The following is a 22,196-nucleotide window of genomic DNA, read 5'->3' as shown; positions in this document are numbered from 1 at the left end:
AGTTCATACGCATCGACGTCCGTTTGTCGTTCATCGTTCTGTCAAATCAATAAAATTGAAATATGATCTGTCATTTTTGAAAGAAACCAATAAAACGGGTTAAAAACAACAAGAGACGACGGATGACGGATTTATATTTAAACCCATCCATATTAGAAACTTTTTTTATTACTTTTTTCATAGTAAAATAAATAGATTTGTATGGGACGTCATCTGCTTTTCTTCTGTCATCGTCTGTCGAAATCTGACCTGAGAAAAAAAACATAGTATATATCGATAATTATTTGTTTCAGCATCCGGTAATGGAGCCAGCAACGGAGGCGGCTACCAGGACGCGGTCCACATCACCGCCATCTTGGGGGAGTCGGTGGTCTTCAACTGCCACGTGGAGTTCCCCGAAGGTCACCCAGTACCGTACGTGTTACAGTGGGAGAAGAAGGTAGGCGACACGGTACGATCATACTTCCGTCAACTCTGCTCTCTGTCTGGTGGTGGGGGTAAAAAAGATGAGGTTGTGGGGCCTCGTTAGGTTTGGACGCTTGTAGCTTGTAGCTTGCAGGAAAGCCTTAACAGCCCAAAGTGACAAACGCTTCATTTTCATTGCAGGATATACAGGGTGTTTCGAAAAACATGTTCCATCTCACGTGGGAAGATTCCTCACATAAAAATAAGATTTATTTTTTATATTACACCGGGTGCGTCTCAAAAGTGGCTCACCCCCTATAACTTTTTTATTTTTTCAGATAAAACAACGAGATTTGGTATGTTAGTATATGACATAAATTAGGATTGATTGACATATTCAATTGTTTTCCTTCACTTCCGGTTTAACCGGAAATGACTACAACTTTTGATTTTTAAATGGCACTCTCGGTATTTTTTTACTTTATTCCATAGAAAATGACACTCTGAATGACATATCATATATCAACTTTTGACATTTCGCATATAGTTTATTTGAAATTGTAACCTCCATAACGATAATTTGACTCAAAATACCAAGTGGGTGGTATCAAATTATTCGTAAAAAATGTTTTTTCCAAATATGCTAAGGAGCCACCCTCGTCCTATTTGAAAAAATTGAGATATGATTGAAAATACGATTTGGTCATCTTTTAACTGGCCAGGAGAAGACGCTAAAGACATTAGATGAACAAATCTATTTTTCCAAGGCTCCTTGATTAAAAATTAGTGTTTTTAACACAGCCGTGCCACTCTAGATTGAAATTTAAAATTCAATTTGTTTTTGAGCCAATATGTCAAAATTTGACATATGATATGTCATTCGATTCAGAGTGTCATTTTTATCGAATAAAGTAAAAAAATACCGGGGTGTCATTTAAAAATCAAAAGTTTAGTAGTCATTTTCGGTGAAACAGGAAGTGACCGAAAACAATTGAATACGTCAATCAATCCTAATTTATGTCATATACAACATACCAAATTTTTTTTATCTGAAAAAATAAAAAAGTTATAGGGGTGAGCCACTTTTGAGACGCACCCGGTATATGTCCGATTCTGCTTTGTGTCGAAGTTACAGGGGTTGAAAGTCTTAAATTTATAATTAACGTTTTAATTAGAATCTTTTTCCAAGTGCTTTTAGCAATTCGAATTAAATTTTCAGGGAAAAAGTTATTATAAGTGCGACATATTTTAATGTTAAAAATGTGTCGACCTGTTTTTTCTCTAAAAATATGTGCGCCACTGTTTTTTTTTTTTGCTTTTTTAGCAAAATTATTTAAGCCATTTAATGCCCATTAAAAGTAGAATCGATATTTTATCGATTTCGATCTCCTTGTTTAGATAAACGCCCTTTTATTAATCACAAATAATAAAATTAAAATAAAAATAAAACTAATGAATCAATTATTTAAGCTAATTTATTATTTACCTTGATTAAAATTTGTAACAATGATGTTTAGTGCAATTCCAATAAAAATTAATGGTATTTAAGATAATTACAAAAGACCTATTTTTCAAAAGTTTTAACACCCTGTAACTTTAAAACATGCATAGTTTTACATATCTATGTTTATAGGAACTTTTTTTCAAATTTTTTTTATGGGGAGTCAATGAGATTTATTTAACACTTTGGTCAGTTAATGATATTAAAATGTTTAAAGGTTGCTATTAGACTTGGATCAAGACAAATTATCAAATTAAAAAAATTAATCGACAAAATATCAAGAGACAACTTTAAATTGGCATTAAACAGACACTTTTTGAGAATTAAAATATACTTATAGTAACTTTTACCCTCAAAATTTTATGGAAGACCATGCACGTAGAAGAACATTATAATAAAATTGAAAAAATGAAAACTTGAAGACAGAATCGGAGCTAAGTATGTTGATTAAAAAAAATATTTTTATGTGAGGAAGCTCCTCACGAGAGATGGTACATGTTTTTTGAAACGCCCTCTAGAGTGGCAATTTAAAAAGTAGTAATTGGAGATATCTCTTCCACAAAAAATGATGTCAGAGACATATCAAATAATAACTGGGGGATTGAAAAGGGGGAATAAAATGAGGTACTCACCCTTGAACTTGCCCAATTTTTGCCTTTTTGAGTTTCATACTTTCATACTACTAATTATTGATCTAAAAATAAGCAACCATTTTTGGAAATCAGTAGTTAATAAAAAATATAAAAATCTGAAATACACTTTGAGAAAGCCAACGTTTCTCCTTCAGTCTCTCGATATGTATTTGATATCTTCCTATTAGCGTTTTTTGTGTGAATTTCACTCTGTATACTACCTTCAATACTAATTTTTTAACTATTATACTATCGCTTGAATGGGGCGTTTGTCTTTTGTTCCGATTTGCGATAATTTACAGGGTCGGATTTAGACATAATAATATCTAAAGCTTTAAATGTAATAAAGCTGTACAGGGTGTACCATTTTCGTGTGTTAAAAATTTAAAAATGTGAAGTTTTTTAATTTAGTAATAAACATATTGTTGCGGACCCGTGTGAACTCGACCTAACCTAACTATATGTCCCGCCCTCAGATGACCTTAACATCGCATTAAAGAATAGACACCGTAATGATTCATTCGTTCGAGAAAAATCGAGTCCCACTGGAATGGACTAGTACATACGAGAACATTCGAAAACCTTCTCTACGCACCTAACGATCTATGGACTATTCTAGAGTTCTTTACCTGTCGGTATAAAAGCCGGCGGCTGTGGCCTACAGGGGGCAGTTATAAATATACCAGTGCAGTTGGCGCGCTAAAATTCAAAATAAATTCTTAGTTATAAATCGTTTGTAAATAGTTCTATAAGTCTTTTATCGTTATTGTTTTTGTTAATTAGTGTTAAATAAATAGTGTTTAAATAAATTGTGACTTTCTATCCACACGGAACCGACGAAAAACGTAACAATTGGTGTCAAGTGTGGCGTGTGTGATAGACTAAAAAAAATAAATAAGACTGACAATGACTTCGAAAAAATTGTTGAAAGACTTGAAAGTGTCCGAACTGAAATGCATATTGGAAGAGAGAGAGTGCGAGACAGATGGAAAGAAAAGCATTTTGCAAGCTAGACTGAGAGACGTTTTGGTGGAGAAAGGTGAGGATCCTGACACATTTTACTTCGAGCTGGAAGGTGACCTTGACTCGTCATTGAAAAATTTACAAGACAATTTAAACGACAATTTGAATAGTAAAATAATTAACTTAGAAGACAGTTTGAAAGATAAGATTATGGAAAATTCCCAGGATTTAATTAATATTTTAGAAGATAAGATCGCATGAAAATTCTAAAGACATACAGGCCAGCTTTAATAATAAAATACTTAATTTAGAAGAAAAGATAACAGAAAATTCCAGGGAATTAGAAGAGAAGATAACAGATACACAAGACAAAATAACAGAGATTGAGGAAGATGTAAATAGAAAAATCGAAATATTAAGAGAAGAAATAGCGAAGTCAAATTCACCAAAATGTCAAGAAACATCGGAGGGGCCGAAACTAGTCGAAAATAAGTATATCTCAAAGTCAGTTATTAAGCCTCCACAGTTTGACGGAAAAACCGCTTGGGCCAATTATTTTTGCCAGTTTGAGGCCGCTGCGAGAGCGAACGGATGGACAATCGCTGAAAAGCTACCGCTTTGACTGTCGCACTGCGAGATGCGACTGATATCCTGCAGACATTGTCACCATCGGAACAGGGAGATTATCAGCAATTGGTACGACATTTAGAAATGAGGTACGGCCAAGCTCATTTGGAACATGTCTATCATTCCCAGCTAAAAAATCGCATTCAAAAGTCAAATGAGTCTCTGCAGGAGTTTGAAGCCGACGTAGCCCGCCTCGTTCGCCTTGCGTACCCTGCTATGCCCGAAAATGTTATGGAGCGCTTAACAGTACAGGCTTTTATTGATGGTTTACGTGACAACGAGACAAGGCAAACACTTCTTTTAGCTCATCCAACGCATTTGGGAGATGCCCTAGCACGTGCCCTGGAATTTGAGGCCGCGAAAGAATGCTCTAGGTCTCTAGGATTTGTACGGGCTGTTGAGGAGAGTTCCGACGATTCCAAAGTGGAAAGGATTGTGCGGAAAGTACTGGATCAGTATATGAGCAAGAAGGGGGGACCGATTCGCTGTTGGAATTGCGGACAGATGGGAAATCGTTACAAAGAAGAGAAAGAAGTGAAAGTCTTAAGGACGACTGTGGTTGGTGATAGTTGGCAAACCGAAGATCTTGCAAATGACCAAATCAGTGATCCAGAGTTGGGCTTGGTGATTAACTGGAAAAACGCGGACCAGAGACCAACGTGGGAGGAAGTTTGCAGATATTCGCCGAACGTGAAGTCGTACTGGTCCCAGTGGAATTCATTGGTAATAGATAACGGATTACTTCGCCGTGTGATTGAGAGACCGGAGGGACAAGAAGAGAGAAGGCAAATCGTCATTCCAAAGAAGAGGGTCCCAGAAGTCTTGGAGGAAGTTCACAATGGAACCAGCGGAGGACATCTTGGTGTTACCAAGACACTTGGCAAGCTGCGTGAACGGTTCTACTGGGTGAACTGCAAAGAAGATGTGAGGGCCTGGTGTAAGAAATGTGACATTTGCGCAGCCATTAATGGGCCACAAAAGCGTGGTAAAGCCCCTATGCGCCAGTACAATGTTGGTAGTCCCTTCGAACGAATAGCGATCGACGTGGCTGGTCCTTTCCCGGAGACGAACGATGGCAACAAATACATTGTGGTAGTAATGGATTACTTCAGCAAATGGGTCGAGGCCTACGCGTTGCCAAATCAAGAAGCGTCCACGATTGCTGATGCCCTTGTTAAAGAATGGATCTGCAGGTTTGGTGTTCCCATGGAGCTTCATTCAGATCAGGGAAGAAACTTTGAGTCCAATCTGTTCCAAGGCGTCTGTGAAGTCCTGAACATCCGCAAGACCAGGACGACTGCTCTACATCCACAATCCGATGGGATGGTTGAACGCATGAACAGAACTATCAACCGTTATCTGGCCAAAGTAGTCTCTGACCACCAAAGAGACTGGGACAAATTTCTTCACCTGTTCCTGTTGGCCTACCGTTCATCCGTCCAAGAATCTACAGGGCAAACTCCAGCCAGCATCGTTATGGGACGGGAAGTGCGCCTACCCTGTGATCTGAAATTTGGTTGCCGACCGGGAGAAGAAGTCGCCGGAGAAGATTATGTCCACACACTACGTCAAAGGATGGACGACATTCATCAGAGAGTCCGCCTAAATATTCAAAGTGCTAGTGACCGAATGAAGGAACACTACGACATTCAAGCTGAGCATGGAGGATACCAACCAGGGAAGTTGGTGTGGCTATATAACCCGCAGAGACGTCGTGGGTTATCTCCGAAGCTACAATCCTCGTGGGAAGGGCCATACGAAGTCATGGATAGAATTAATGACGTCGTATACCGTATCAGAAAATTGCCAAAAGGAAAACCGAGGGTAGTCCATTTCAACCGTTTGAGCCCCTACCAAGGCGAAATAGAAGATCGTGCTGGGACCGTGAGAACCTGCAGCTTTGATCCCCCTGATTCGGAGATGTCCTTTGACGATTTCATGGCCCGATACAACAGCAGTGAGAAGGCTCGCTATGGTGTAACCAAAGAAGATCAACGAGACCTCTTTTCCGTGCCTCCTGATTATTCGCTCGCTCATTGTGTGGCTCGAGATTTGCGGATGTCCAGAGGAATCGCTGCGACGTTCAATGAGAAGTTTGGGCGTGTCGGAGAACTACGCCGACAGGATCCAGAGGTTGGAAGCGTCTTGAGGCTAACCGACAATGCACATGGTCAAGCAAGGCACATCTTCTACCTGGTCACCAAGGAATGGTCCCCGAGTAAGCCGACTTATCTCAATCTATGGAAGACCCTGATTGAACTGAGAGAAGCCCTGCTAAACAACAACATTGCACGATTAGCCATTCCGAAGCTGGCGTGTGGACTCGATGGTTTGAGTTGGCGTACAATCCGGAACATGATTGAAGTCTTGTTCAGATTTACGGGAATCGAGATCCTCGTTTGCTGCTACAACCCAAAGCTGAGATCGGGAGAGAAAACTGTAGACTGCTATTTCTACCAGACTTCGCAATGTACCAGGGGCCAGCTTTGCAAATACCTTCATTCACCGTGTACATCTCGGGACGAGCATGTATCTAAGAAGGGGGCAGTGTTGCGGACCCGTGTGAACTCGACCTAACCTAACTATATGTCCCGCCCTCAGATGACCTTAACATCGCATTAAAGAATATACACCGTAATGATTCATTCGTTCGAGAAAAATCGAGTCCCACTGGAATGGACTAGTACATACGAGAACATTCGAAAACCTTCTCTACGCACCTAACGATCTATGGACTATTCTAGAGTTCTTTACCTGTCGGTATAAAAGCCGGCGGCTGTGGCCTACAGGGGGCAGTTATAAATATACCAGTGCAGTTGACGCGCTAAAATTCAAAATAAATTCTTAGTTATAAATCGTTTGTAAATAGTTCTATAAGTCTTTTATCGTTATTGTTTTTGTTAATTAGTGTTAAATAAATAGTGTTTAAATAAATTGTGACTTTCTATCCACACGGAATCGACGAAAAACGTGACAATATATAGTCTGTCCAACGACAAGATCCTTGACAGTGATAGATGTGTCTGTCATTTTAATTTTAGAGTAGTTTATTTTATTTTACAAAGAAATAAGTTGGTACAATTGGAAGGTATAGCAGGAAATTAATATATTTAAAATTCGAGTGACAAGTGATTACTTCAAAATATTGTGAAAAAAACTGTATAAAACTGAAAAAATCTAATCGAGTTATTTTATTAAAAAAAACGGTATGTGTTAATACAAAACAAAACATATAAAAGAACAGAACACTATATACCAAAAAATTAAACTATTTATTACTTTCAAACTTCAAGAAACTTTAACCGCATTTATTATTATATTTATCAATAAAACTTATGTACAAATACAAATTTATAATATTTGAACACAGAAATAAATAAAACAACATAAATAAAACAAACTATTTTATTAATAATAACACTTACCGAATTTTATACCTTAAAGGTTGATTAATTAACCTTAATCTTAATTTTTTAAACCAGTACCTTTTGATATTATTTTTCTGCAGTACTAAAATCCATTATTTACCTACCGTGTGATGTCCTTATTTTACAGCTACTCCAGTTTTTAGTATAGTATATTTAGTACGATCCTTGTACAATATACGAGATGCACTTATCTTTGACGAGATGGTATACAAACTTTATTGCTGATAACTTTACTGGTGTAGAAGACTTTCTGCCTGGGCACCGAGTATTAACTATAAACTGTGCTCTGGGTATAAAGTTAAATTTCCCTTGATTTTCCCTCCACTTGACTTCAAAAGACACACAACACACGTAATAACACGAATGAAAATGCATTATCTTCCAAAATACAGGGTATTTGATATAAGTTGACACAAAATTATAACCTATAATTTGACAAGACTTTGACAAGCCTCAAAAATCTAAAGGCGAGTTCATACGCATCGGCGTCCGTTTGTCGTTCATTGTTCCGTCGAATCAATAAAATTGAAATACGATCTGTCCTTTTTGAAATAAACCAATAAAACTGGTTAAAAACAACAAGAGGCGACGCACGACGGATTTGTATTAACCCATCCAGAGTTAACTTAATAAAACTAAATATTAGAAACTTTTTTTAGTAAAATAAATAGATTGGTATGGATGTCATCTGTTTTTTTTCTGTCATCGTCTGTCGAAATCTTACCTGAGAATAAAAAACAGAGTATAGATTCTGGATAACGTAGGAGGTTGCAATATTGCATTCTCTCGAAGTACTATAAATAAATTTCCGGAAACTGAACAAGCGGCACTCAAAAGTCTTTCAACATTTTCCGGAAAATATCGAAAGATATAAAATTTTCAACATTTTTTTTCGGAAAAAAACCGCACGGTCGTATTTCTTGAGTCGAACTATACTACCAGTTAAAAAACTTGCACTTAGTTCTGGGACACCCTGTATAAAAGCAATTAAAGTGTTATCGTGTTTATTTTTAAATAATTAGATATATAAATATTATAATCTCTAATATAAATGTTTCAATTAATGCATAATGCAAAATAATCCCAATAAATATGGTACTAATTATTTTATTCAGATGGAATAAATTTATATAAATTTAACAATAAATATTTAAACCACACAATAATGAAGGCGTATTTATAATTAAGCCGAATATGTAACTATATTTTCTATTTGCATTGCTCTGTTTCAATGGCCATTGTCTGTTTATTCTTGTAATTATTGAAATATTTCATAAAAAAAATTTAATATTTCACAATGATAAATAGAAGTATAAAAAAACAACGAAATAAAGCACTATTGGATTTACTGTTCAACTTAATTAAATTAATTGAGTATTTTAAATTTATTTATGCATTGGCTACATCGATCGATGCTGCACAATATTCATTGAAATGCATACTTTTTATATTATTCATTAAATTTATATTTTTACCTACCTTTACCATTTTTTGGATTTATCTCTTGTCTAAAAATATCAATATCCTATAAAATAATCTGTGATTTGATGTTTTATTGAAAAATTGTTTGCTTTATTTAAAATATAAAATAAGATTTAAACTTTTGCAAATAATTTTTAGAGAGGTCGTAGATTTTATAAGTATAATTTGTCAATAAGAATATAAAATATTTATGGTTCCAAACAGTATAAAGACTAATATATTTGATTTCATTTAAGATTTAGATACGAATTGAATATACAGGGTGGTCCGAATTGTATTCAGGAAACTTCGGCAACATATTCTGAAGAAAAACTATATACAGGGTGTCGCAGAAATAAGTGCAAGTATTTTAAGGGGTGGTAGATCTGGCTAAAAGAAACATTTTTTCTCTTTACCATTTTTCAAATAAGTCCAAAATAACTGAGTTATTTTACTTTGAAAATTTAAACAAAAAGTGTTTTTTTTTGCTTAAATTTTGAGAACCACTGGATCTTTTCTGTATTTTCTTTCATTTCCAATTTAATCTACTACTTGTGTTGCCATATTCATAAGAAATTTTATTTTTTAACTTAAAACTAAATTCCAAATTTTAAATTTTTTCGCAAGAAAAAACCTCATGGGCGTGTTTCTGAGGCCGAAACATTGCACTTATTTCTGGGACACTATGTATAATAATAAGTAAAAAAATACGTATAAATGTATGCTCTAAAATGCTTCGTTTTGGATATACAGGGTGTGGAAGTATCACTTTCATTTTAATTTTTGAACAACGTCGTTTTTTTTGACATGAGAAATTTGATTTTGAAACTAATATTTGTAAGGAGCGCTACCTACATATATTTTAATTGGTTTGAAAAATAATAACTTTTCCTTCGTACTTGTATAAAACTACTGGGTGAAAAAATATACATTTTTTTTATGTAAAAAAGGCCTCTTGGTAAAAATCATTACTACTAATGATCATCATTAGCAAAAATTGAATAATATGTTAACTACGCAACGAGTAGATAGTTATTGGATTGAAATCATAAATTTGAAATATTTTTGTGCCAAAGGTTCAACAGCAACTGTTTCATCATAAAGTTTTCTAGAAAAAAAATTATAATTAATTTAGAAAAATAAAGAGTTGTCAGATTTATGATTTCAGGCAAATAACTATCTAGTCAACACGTTTATTTTTTGTCAGTAATGTCAAGTATTTTTTTTATTTCTATCAACATTATTACATAGAAACGGCTAAAAACTTTATTTTTTAGTAATTTTATACAGGTGAAGGACGAAAAGTTATTACTCTTCAAACCAGTTAAAAGTATAGCTGGTGCGTCTCAAAAGTGGCTCACCCCTATAACTTTTTTATTTTTTCAGATAAAAAAACGAGATTTGGTACGTTAGTATATGACACAAATTGGGATTGACTGACGTATTCAGTTGTTTTCGATCCCTTCCTGTTTCACCGGAAATGACTACAACTTTTAATTTTTAAATGGGACCCTCGGTATGTTTTTACTTTATTCGACTGAAAATGACACTCTGAATCGAATGACATATCATATGTCAACTTTTGACATATTTGCTCAAAAACAAATTGTATTTTAAATTTCTATCTAGAGTGCTATGGTTGGGTTAAAAACACTAATTTTTAATCAAGGAGCCTTGGAAAAATAGATTTGATCGTCTAATATTTTTAGTGTCTTGTCCTGGCCGGTTAAAATATGCCCAAATCGTAATTTTAATCATATCTCAATTTTTCAATTGGACAATCAAACATGTTACAATTTCAAATACACCATGTTCGAAAATGTCAAAAGTTGACATATGATATGTCATTCTATTCAGAGTGTCATTTTGTATCGAATAAAGTGAAAAATCCCGATTGTGACATTTAAAAATCAAAAGTTGTAGTTATTTCCGGTGAAACCGGAAGTGACCGAAAACAATTGAATATGTCAATCAATCCCAATTTCTGTCATATACTAACATACCAAATCTTGTTGTTTTATCTAAAAAAATAAAGAAGTTATAGAGGTGAGCCACTTTTGAGACGCACCCGGTATAGGTGTATATTGCCATCGACATCAAATTTATCATGTAAAAAACCGAGACACCAATTTTAATCCAAATATTCATCCAATCTTCGTCCATCCAAATTTTCTTTTATCCAATGGAAATAAAAATGAAACTTCTTCACCCCGTATCTCTGAAACGAAGTATTAGAGAACATAAATAAAATATATACAATCTTTTTTACCTATTTTTATTGGAAGTTTTTTGAATACAATTCGGATCACCCTGTATAAATCCAGCCCTGATTGAGTATCGTGAGTAAGTTTTAAAGCGATTTAAATATTTTACTATCGAGTGCTTTTAAGTGGCTTCTAAATGCATCTACAAGGTATATTTATTCTTTAAAGTTTGAAAATGTTATTTAAGACTTTTTCTTAAGCATCATACAAGTCCAATAACATTTTTAACCAAACATAGTGGTGTTTTAGAAAGAATATTTTGATTTAAATGAAAAAAAAGTTAGTAGAAATAATTGTATTCTTAATGTAATTCAAAATTAATCACTATTAAATCAATATATATTTTTTATTATACCGCTATAAAAATCTTAATTATTATTGAATTAGTATGAGTTGAAAAATGGCGCTCATGTGCAAACCACTAGCGCCCTATTTGGATTGTTGGTCACCTTGGGGATATGGAGAGCAGATCAATAGTGTTTTTTATATTTTTTATTCGTAATGTACACCACGGCATTCATTGTTTGTATCACTAAGACACGTTAGTGCTTTAGGTTTAATTTTTTTTACATTACAACAGATTTGATCATAGTAATTTGTCAAATTCAGCACAAACGTGTTACATGATTTCATTCCCATTTCGAACAGCAAATGACTGATTATCTTGTACGGTTCATACCAAATAAACTGTTAGTTACGTCATCGAAGGCGCGATTTTTCAATTCATTGTTGCCAACCATGGACATATTCGGCGCCGCGCCGTGCTGACTGTGGAATTTAAATTTCCCGCTGGGGATTCAGGTGGCACCTTTGCTGTAAAAAATGTCAAGTTCCCGCATTTATTTATTTATTTCTTGACATTGTCATTCGTTTTGACACTTCAGTTTTTTATTATGAGTTTTTAGTTAAAAATAAATAGTTTTGTAATACTTTAAGCTTAAAAATGTTTACTAGCAGACCTTGCAGTCGAACATTGCTCTTTTTAGAACCTCTTTTAGTGGGAAGAGTACAAGTTATCTTAATAGCCGTAAAAAACTCATCGCAACTTTATTAGAATATTTTGAACGGGAAGGCGGTAGTAATGGCCCTTTATGTCCCATAAGTGCTGTTAAGTTGGTGAGTTTTGTTAATGTAAATACTAACTGTTTATATATTTATAATTATTAATTTATTTTTGTTTCAAAAATATTTTGATTAAAAGAAAATATATAAAAGTGGGCAACGCTGTGCCGGTGAAGCTTAATCACGTGACCAAAAGTTTATTTCGTATGAACTGTAGCTTAAAATGGCAAAACAACGTTATCTATTTTGCACAAACTACCAACACTAAAACTTGTTATCTGTTTAAGGTCACATTTATGTCAAACGAATGTTATCTAGGAAACTGTACATCTGTCTCTCTCTATCTCTAGCTTAAATCTCTATTTTAGCTGCTTCCGTATCTGTAGTATGCCTTTTGTCTCTGGATTTGGCTTAAATATGTTTGAAATATATCTCGCAATGTACGTGTAGTTTAGATTGTTGGAAAAAAAATATTACAAAACGAGTATGAATTAATAAATAATATTTTGTTTTTTGTTTTCTTAAAAAATCAAGATTCAAAAAATTTAGATTGCCGTAAAGCTGCCCCAAAGCTAAATTATAAATGTGGATCGGCTAAGTAACCGACCAGTCGGAATAGAGCGACTCTCACATGGCAGAGTTGTCGTATTATACAGGGTGTTTCAAAAATCATGTGCCATCTCTCGTGGGGAGATTCCTCATGTAAAAATAAGATTTATTTTTTATATCAACTTGTTGCTTCCTTTCGTCGCTACAGGGGGTTAGTTTTTTTTTCGATTTATTATAATTTTCTACCAAGTGCTTTTAGCAATTCGAATGAGGTAAAAGTTATTATAAATGCGACATATTTTAAAGTTAAAAAAGTGTCGAAATACTCACCCTGGATGGGCATGTGTTATCACTGGATTATTTTTCTAAAAAGAGCATGTACGCCACTGACTTTTTTTCTCTTGTTAGCGAAATAGTACCAGTCTAATACCGATTAAAAGTTGTCTCTTAATATTTTGTCGATTTTGGCCTCCTTGATGAGATGAACTCTTATTAATTTTCCTTGATCCAAGTCTAATAGCAACCTTTAAAAAAATGATATCATTAACTTGCGAAAGTTTTAAGTACTCATCGATTCCTGATCGAAAATTACAAAAAGTTCCTATAAACATGAGTATGGAAATGCATAGTTTTAGAGTTACAGGATGTTCAACATTTTTAAAACTAGGTTTTTTGTAATTATCTTAAATATCATTATATACTTAAATACCATTATTTTTTTATTTGAAATCGATATAGATTGAACTAATAGTAGTAATAACTAATAGTAATAATATTTAATAATAAATTAGGTACAATATATAATTTATTAATTTTATTAATTGTGATTAATAAAATTTAATTTATCTCATCAAGGAGGCCGAATTCGACAAAATATCAAGAGGTAAGTTTTAATTGGCATTAAACGGCCTACACATTTTTGATATCAATAGAAAAAAAGTCAGTGGAACACATGTTTTTTTTTGAAAAATATTTCAGTGATAACCCATATGCACGTACCTGATGAATTTATCGACACTTTTTTAACATTAAAATATGTAGCACTTATAATAACTTTTACCCTCAAAATTTTATTCGAATCGCTAAAAGCACTTGGAAGCAAATTATAATAAATAGAAAAAATATATCAAGACTTTAACCCCCTATATAAACAAAGCAGAATCGAACCTATGTTAATATAAAAATAAATCTTACATCAGGGATGTCCCCACGAAATATTACACACATGTATTTCGAAACACCCTGTATACATTAATGATGCTTCGAACATGAGATCTTAAAACTGTACTACATTTTTAAAAAAATATAAATTTGAATTAATCGACTCATTTTGTAATGATTACAAAATTATATTACTGAAGCATGTTAGAACTTAAATTAGGTAGAGTATTCGTATTTGTACTAAAATGACTTTAATCTTTTACTACTTTTCTCTTAAGTTCGTCCAAAAATAACCACTAACATTTTTCACTCTTCCGGTGGGTATACCGGAAATTAAACTGCAACATCGCGTAAAAAGGACGAAAATCCTTTCATCAAAAATGTCCGAGCCAAAGGTCCGATTGACCTGACTAGCTTTGATTTGTAATGACGTTACATTTCGTCTGTGCTGACATAACATTTTGAATCGACAAAATTCGTCAGTCATAAAGGCTGATTGCGCCAGGAAATTTATATTATTTGACTTTTGAAATATATAGGTGAATAAAACCGTTTTAAGTTTTATTATAGAAAAGTTTTAATGTTAATACGAAATTGTAATTGACTTTTAGCGAGTTGGATTTAAATTAATAACTGTTTTTTAATATACCTTTTTAAAATTCCAGTTTTACTATAAAAAGAACTTGAGAATCGTATATTCAAATATTATGTATTATGGATATATTTTACAATTTTTAATATACTAGGATGAAAAAAAATAAAACTAGATAGTAATATAAAAATTAATCTTAAATATTAATTATAAAGCTTAAATTAGTTTTTATTAATTTTAAAAGATAATCAATTAAGATGTCTCCATCCGAGATATCCAAAAATATAAAGTAAAAAATATAAATAGAAAGGGTTCCTTGTGGGACGCTCCACTGCGGGCCTACTTTGGCTCAGTTTGGCTCAGTTCTGTAGAATGTACAAACTTGATTGTACTTTGGTGTTTTCATGCCATATTTAAAAATCTATACGTATAGTCCATCTCGCCTCTCTATAAAAATTAAAAAGGAGGTCGAGTATGGTTTCCATAGCTTTTGACGGCGTAGAATGAAAGGTACCATTCACCGCTAAGCATGTTGGTCGTTGTATTTTCGACAACTTATTTTTTGCCGTTGCTTGGTTGGCTTTCTGCCACCACGCAACTGCACCATACGTGATTATAGGTCTGATGGCTGTTATGTAAAGCCAGTACATATTTTTGGGAAGTATTCCTCAGTTTCTGCCGTAAATTCGGCAGCATCCCATAGAGTATGGCACCCTTTTTTTCAAATTGGTGTTCCAGTTTAGTTTTTTATCCAATATTAATTCTAGATACGTCCTCTACAAACAGAGTAATATCATCAAGAAGAGTAGGTGGTTATCATTGTGGCTGATAATGGTGCAGAGTTTGTTCCCCTTTTATTTGCATAAGTATACCGGCTGCGCATCAAAAGTGGCTCTCACCTATAACTTTTTTATTTTTTCAGAAAAAATAACCAGATTTGGCATGTTAGTATATGACATAAATTAGGAATGATTGAAGTATTCAATTCTTTTCGGTCACTTCCTGTTTTACCGGAAATAACTACAACTTTTGATTTTTAAATGACACCCTCGGTATTTTTATTATTTTATTCGATAGAAAATGACATTCTCAATAGAATGACATATCATATGTCAACTTTTGACATTTTCGTTTAAGACAGAATTGAATTTTAAATTTCAATCTAGAGTGCCATGGCTGTGTTAAAAGCACTAATTTTTAATTAAGGAGCTTTGGAAAAATAGATTAGACCATCTAATGTTTTTCGTGCTTTGTCCTGGTCGGTTTGGTTTGGTTTGGTGCCCAAATCGTATTTTTAATAATATCTCAATTTTCTCAAATGGAACGAGGTTGGTTCATTAGCATATTTGAAAAAAGCAGTTTTTTGCGTATAATTTGGTACCACACACTTGGTATTTCGAGTCAAATTGTCGATATGAATCGCATGTTGCAATTTCAAATAAAGCATATTCGAAAATGTCAAAAGTTGACATACGATATGTCATTTTATGTCATTTTCTATCGAATAAAGTAAAAAAATATGGGGGGTTTAAAATTAGTGTTTTTAACACAGCCATGGCACTCTAGATTGAAATTTAAAATTCAATTCTGTCTTAAACGAAAATGTCAAAAGTTGACATATGATATGTCATTCTATTGAGAATGTCATTTTCTATCGAATAAAATAATAAAAATACCGAGGGTGTCATTTAAAAATCAAAAGTTGTAGTAATTTCCTGTGAAACAGGAAGTGACCGAAAACAATTGAATACGTCAATCAATCCTAATTTATGTCATATACTAATATAGAAAATCTAGTTTTTTTATCTGAAAATATAAAAAAGTTATAGGGGTGTGCCACTCTTGATACGCACCCGGTATTTCCTTTCGCATCAGATATCTGAATAATGCTTGGTAGTCAATTTTCTCCATTTTTACAATAATCCGTACATATACTCATTCAAACGACTTTCAAAATTACTTTAAAATTTAATGATGGTCTTTGAAGAACGCGCTAACAAATTACGCAAACTTTCTTTTATGAATGTTACCCCAGCAACGTTCAGAAGATACCTCAGACATTTATGAACTCAGTAACGTGTGAGGCAACTTTTATAGTAGTAATTAATCTGCATAATAATTATTCAGAAACCTAATTATTGCTTGATTTAATCTTATATTCTAGTATTTTAGATCTTTTTAACAAACTAACCCGATTTCTTTACAGAGCGTAGAAATTTAATACTATCCTAAAAGAAGGATATTATATACACAGAACCTTAAAGATTAAAGTCATTTTTCGTTGTTTTTCATCCAGAAGAGCCGTACCTTGATTGAGTACTTTTTAAAGGGACAGGACATACCGATTTACATTTGGTACGAGAGCTACCCCACGCACAGCGGCGAAGGGTACGAAGGGCGGGTGTCCAGGGTGTCCGAGGATTCTCCCTATGGAGCGGCCTCGCTTAACCTCACCAATATCCGGGAATCTGATCAGGGATGGTGAGTATTCCGGATCTAATCCAATATTATCCTTTTAAATGGATCCCGAATCCTTATGTATTATAGCGCTCTGTATTTTTTTAGTGTAAGTACAAGGCCAGTTTTAGTTTTTTATCTCCGGCTTATTGGCTACTTAATTGAGATAATTAATTGCAAAACAATTTCCGATGAACGTGATCAACTTTTGAGTGACAAGCGATGGCGACAGCGCTGCGAGATTGTGATGGATTTATGGGATGAATCTTAATTTAAAATTGACAAACAATATATTTATTATATCATTGTTTAAAGAGTTTTATCTTTTATTTTTAATTTAATAACTAATATTTTAGTAATTAATTGATTTATTTGTTTATAGCTCGTTTTATTTATTACATATTGGCAAAAACTAGTCCATTATGAAGATTATTCTAAGCGTTATTATGGGTTATTTATTTATTTATTGATGTACATCTTACAACGCCATAAGTGGTAATAAAAAGCAAGAGAGTGCTATTAATGCATAAACTAATAATCACAGAATTTAATAAAATCTAACTTTGAAAGTGGTATAATGTGCTTATCAATCAAATTAACTTTTCTGACTGCAATGAAGGCTAATAAACGACCTTTATTGTCACGTTCTCGTTCAAATTGTTTATCAGGGAAGCTACAAGCTCTTTGCTTTGACTGTTTAAATGCTTCGAAATATTTTCAACACACTATTTCAAGAAATGCAAAAACTCGAAAATTTAGTCGGACGTGCATCGGAAAATGTTTTGCTATTACAAAGGTACCTAATTTCTTAATACAGAGTGAATTTCTAAATACTTTTCGTACAAAGCAACCTTTCGCAAAAGGTATTTTATACCTTCGGTCTAAAATACTTTTTGATATTAAACTTTTATCTCTATACACAAAGAACATTTCTTTTTTATAAAGAAAAAACGTTGCAAAAAAATTAAACACTATACTAGCATATACCTTTGAAGAGATGTTTATATTTTTCATTCAAAAGCAAAGAAGCATTCTAGAAAATATATAAGTATACTTTCGTGGAATAAAATACGAGAGATATACTTATTTTGATTGTGTGCTTATTTTGAAATATTAACACCTGAATACATTTTTATTCTCAATAATTTACGTTATAGTTTTATATTTTTAGTTCCTTTTTTTGTTATTTCTTTTTTTCACTAACTTTAACTATTTATTTGATGAATATGTATAAATTCCTTCCTTTGTTCTTCATTTAAGAATTCTTTCTGCAGAATTTCATACTTCTAGACCACATAATAAGGAATTTTCATACAACGAACTTTCCAACATAGTTTTAATAATTACTCTCTAATGCCGGGTCCAGACTAAACAGACAAAACAATCACAAGACAGAAACATTCATGTTTTACGACAAAATTGCGACAAATCCAATACATGTCTGCGACAAGACTTTTTAATGTCCCGTCTCGAGTCGGTAAACATCAAAGTGTTTAAGTTTTGTTCGTATATTTTACGACAATTTGTTGACGCAGTGTGGATGGCGTGTGCTGCCAACAGTAGGAGACCAATGAAATCACAGATGGTCAATAAAACTCACTCGCAACAACTAAACTTTTGACTTTGTTGTACTTTTGTCCTTGCGGTGTGGACAATTTTTTTCAAATTTGTCTTGTCAGAATTCCCCATTTTTTGTCGCAAGTTTGTCTTGTTTTTGTCTCAAAATCGTGTTTACTTTTTGTCACCGTGGTCTGGATCCGGCATAAGAGGATGAATTTCCTATAATCGCTTTGTCTAGCTAATAAGTTAATGTCATTTAAAAGAACCTTTGTGCCAGTATTTATGTATCTAAAGCCAGCGGTATAGATATAGACTGACTCCTAAAATAACTCAAACCTTGATATATAATCTGACACACCACTGACAATGACAAATAATTGATTTCTGAAGATATTGTGTGTTAGGTGTGTTTCTCAGGTATTTTTTAATATTTATTAATTTTCCATAAAGAGAAATAGCAATAAAACAATATAAAAATGCTTCTTAAACAATCTGCAAATATACATCTTTCGTTTAAAAAAAGGAATCATCAAAATTGGTTAAGCGGTAGCCGCGGGATGGATGGGACAAGAAAACCCTTTGAGCTTTTATATACATAGTGGTCCGAACTGTATTCCGGAAACTTTGGAGGCATATTCTGCAGATAAAAATAAGCAAAAAAGTTCGTATAAGTGTATGTCCTAAAATGCTTAGTTTCGAAGATACAGGGTGTAGAAATTTCATTTTTATTTCGATTTTTCCAAATAATTTCTGGAGTAACGTCAATATTTGGAAGAAAATTGGTGTGTGGGAATTTTTTGACATGAGAAATTAGATTTTGATATTAATATGACTCCTGTTTGTAGGGACCGCCACCTACATGTGTTTTAACTGTTTACGAGAGTAATAAATTTTCATCTGTACCTGTATAAAACTGCTGAGTGAAAAAATGTACATTTCCGTGACTTTTTACGTAAAAATGCCTCTTGGTAGAAATCGCTACGAGCAGCCTTTATCAAGATATTTAGAATGGAAATAGTCAATACATGTCAGTATTGACAAAAAATAAACACTTCAGTAGATAGTTATTTGACTGAAAAAATAAATTTGGGAAAGTTTTATTTTTTTAAATTAATTATAAATTTTCTGCTGAAAAAATGATAAAATAGTTTCTGTTGCACTTTTGACACGAAACATTTCAAATTTATGATTTCAGTCTGACCACTATTTGGTCAACATGTTTAATGGCAATCATGATTCCAAATATCTCGAGAACCATTGCTCGAATGCGAACCATTGCGATTTTTACCAAGAGATCTTTTTTACGTAAAGAACGAGTACTTAAATATATATTGTTTTACTCAGTAGGTGGCGCCCTTTACAAGTAGGAGTCATATTAACATCAAAATCAAATTTCTCATGTCAAAAAACTCCCTGATACAAATTTTCATCCAAATATTAACGGTACTTCAGAAATTATTGGAAAAATCGAAATAAAAATCAAGCTACCACACCCTGTATCTCCGAAACTAATCATTTTAGGACATACATTTATACGAACTTTTTTATTTATTTTTATCTGCAGAATATGCTGCCGAAGTTTCCGGAATACAGTTCGGACCACCCTGTATATCGTCGTAGGTATTACGAAGTAGTGTCATTAATTTTTTGATATTTTTTAACAATGTATTTCTATGTTTCTCTAACAAAAAAAAGAAACACAGTGGCTTTAATATATTTTGGTTAGTATTAAAACAAAAGTGGTAAAAAAACTTTAAACCGCTCGGCTCTCCTGAAAAATATCATAAAATGAGTTACGCCACTTCGTGATATCTGCGGCGATATATGGATGGATATTATATTAAATAATTTGTACTATACTCACAGGTATGAATGTAAGGTGGTGTTCCTCAACCGATCACCGAACCACCCGAAGAACGGCACCTGGTTCCATCTGGACGTTCACGCACCTCCCAGGTTCGTAGTGACCCCCGACGACCTCATTTACGTGAACCTGGGGGACGCGATCATCCTGAACTGCCAGGCGGAGGGAACACCTTCTCCAGAAATACTCTGGTACAAGGATGCTAATCCCGTAGATCCCACCACCACCATAGGTAACATAGGTATTTTTAATGACGGCACAGAACTACGTATATCGAACATAAGACATGAGGACATTGGAGATTACACGTGCATCGCACGTAACGGAGAAGGTCAAATATCTCATACGGCTCGAGTTATTATTGCTGGCGGGGCTGTTATCATGGTTCCGCCTACCAATCAAACTAAATCGGAAGGTGACAAGGTAATTGCAATCAAGCTAATTTATTAAGGCTGTATTCCGTTGCAAAACCAAGCGAACCAGACCGGTAAACTACGGTAAAGAGCGGTTCCTGAAAAACATCGGTTTGATACGGAATGGTTTGGTAAAATACTGGAAATGTCAAATGTTGACATTTTCTAAATTTCAATACCTCTATTATAAAATTTATCTTTTATGCATTTTTAATGTACCTATTCTCTGCTTATACGTTTGCTCTTCTTTTCAATGGAGTTTAATATTGCAAAGTACTTTATTAATAAACTGTTAAACTCGTTAGACAGCTCAAGTGAAGATTTGCAGGTCCAATATTAAAACAGATCAATAATAAAAAAACAAATCTAATCAATATTTATATTTTTATAGCTTACAAAACATTCACGATTACTTGTCTTGTTTTTCATGTTTTCTTTAAACGTTCCTGACTTTAAGAAACAATGGCTGCTTGATAAGTTTAAATGGTCCTAAAAAAATTAATTATATTTAGTTAATGAAATTTATTTACCTTTACTGCCTACCTCCATTGCTTTTGGATGTAAATACAAAATATTATTACACGTTTTAGAAATTAAATGAGAATTTTACTCGAACCTCCAATATTTGCTTGATTTCTGTCACATAAATGACATTGATTGACAAACAAAACCAGAAAAACCAGCCTTCTCGCGCTGGTTAGTTTGATGACAGTTATAACCGAATTTTTCAGGAACCGTGTTCCGTAATAAGAAAACTTTCAGGAAACCGATAGAAACGGAACATAAAACCATAACCAAGGTAAGCAACGAAATACATCCTAAGTAGTTAGTTAAATGCCTACATCATATATACTTACGTGGATAAATCAACGCCATAAGTTTAGCATTAAAAAAAATGTCTCCAACATCACGACATGCCATTTTCAAACCTTCTTTATTGCACTTATGAAACGTTAAATAGGTTTGTCTTTTCCGAGGACCTTATTTTGCGCATGCGCATTAAAAGTTGCACGTATTCCCAAAATAATCACAATTTTATACGGTTTAGAAAGTACAAATTATACGTAGTTAATGGAAACCAACTTTTCATTGTCATCATATTGTCATAATCTTGTCATGATCTTATTTCCATTGTGTAACGACGCTGGTTTTTTGTGTTTTTTATTTTAAAAATTGTATCAATTGCTTTTTTATCGATAGCTTTTATACAGCCAAGGATGCAACTGTGTTCAGTAAGAAGTTAGCTTTCAAAAATGT

At 33.4% G+C, this 22,196-nt stretch overlaps 1 protein-coding gene across 6 annotated transcripts in view; it reads left to right on the top strand.

Moving 5' to 3' along the window:
* Positions 1 to 22,196, top strand: part of LOC115874690 (protein turtle) — a 241,578-nt gene that overhangs the window by 163,273 nt on the left and 56,109 nt on the right. For 2 of the 6 annotated variants that reach the window (XM_030889926.1, XM_030889922.1), the window contains exons 4-6: positions 294 to 451; positions 16,975 to 17,126; positions 20,529 to 20,949. In XM_030889926.1, the coding sequence (XP_030745786.1) occupies positions 294 to 451; positions 16,975 to 17,126; positions 20,529 to 20,949 (731 nt within the window). Of the gene's footprint in view, positions 1 to 293; positions 452 to 16,941; positions 17,127 to 20,528; positions 20,950 to 22,196 lie in introns of all 6 variants that reach the window. The other 4 variants (XM_030889924.1, XM_030889921.1, XM_030889923.1 and 1 more) reach the window with 3 other exon arrangements.

This window comes from Sitophilus oryzae, unplaced genomic scaffold (genome assembly GCF_002938485.1).
Source record: "Sitophilus oryzae breed Bouriz unplaced genomic scaffold, Soryzae_2.0 scaffold_1297_pilon_pilon, whole genome shotgun sequence".
Lineage (NCBI taxonomy): Eukaryota > Metazoa > Arthropoda > Insecta > Coleoptera > Curculionidae > Sitophilus > Sitophilus oryzae.
The sequence above is the reverse complement of the archived record's forward strand: the minus strand, read 5'-3'. Positions and strand labels throughout refer to the sequence as shown.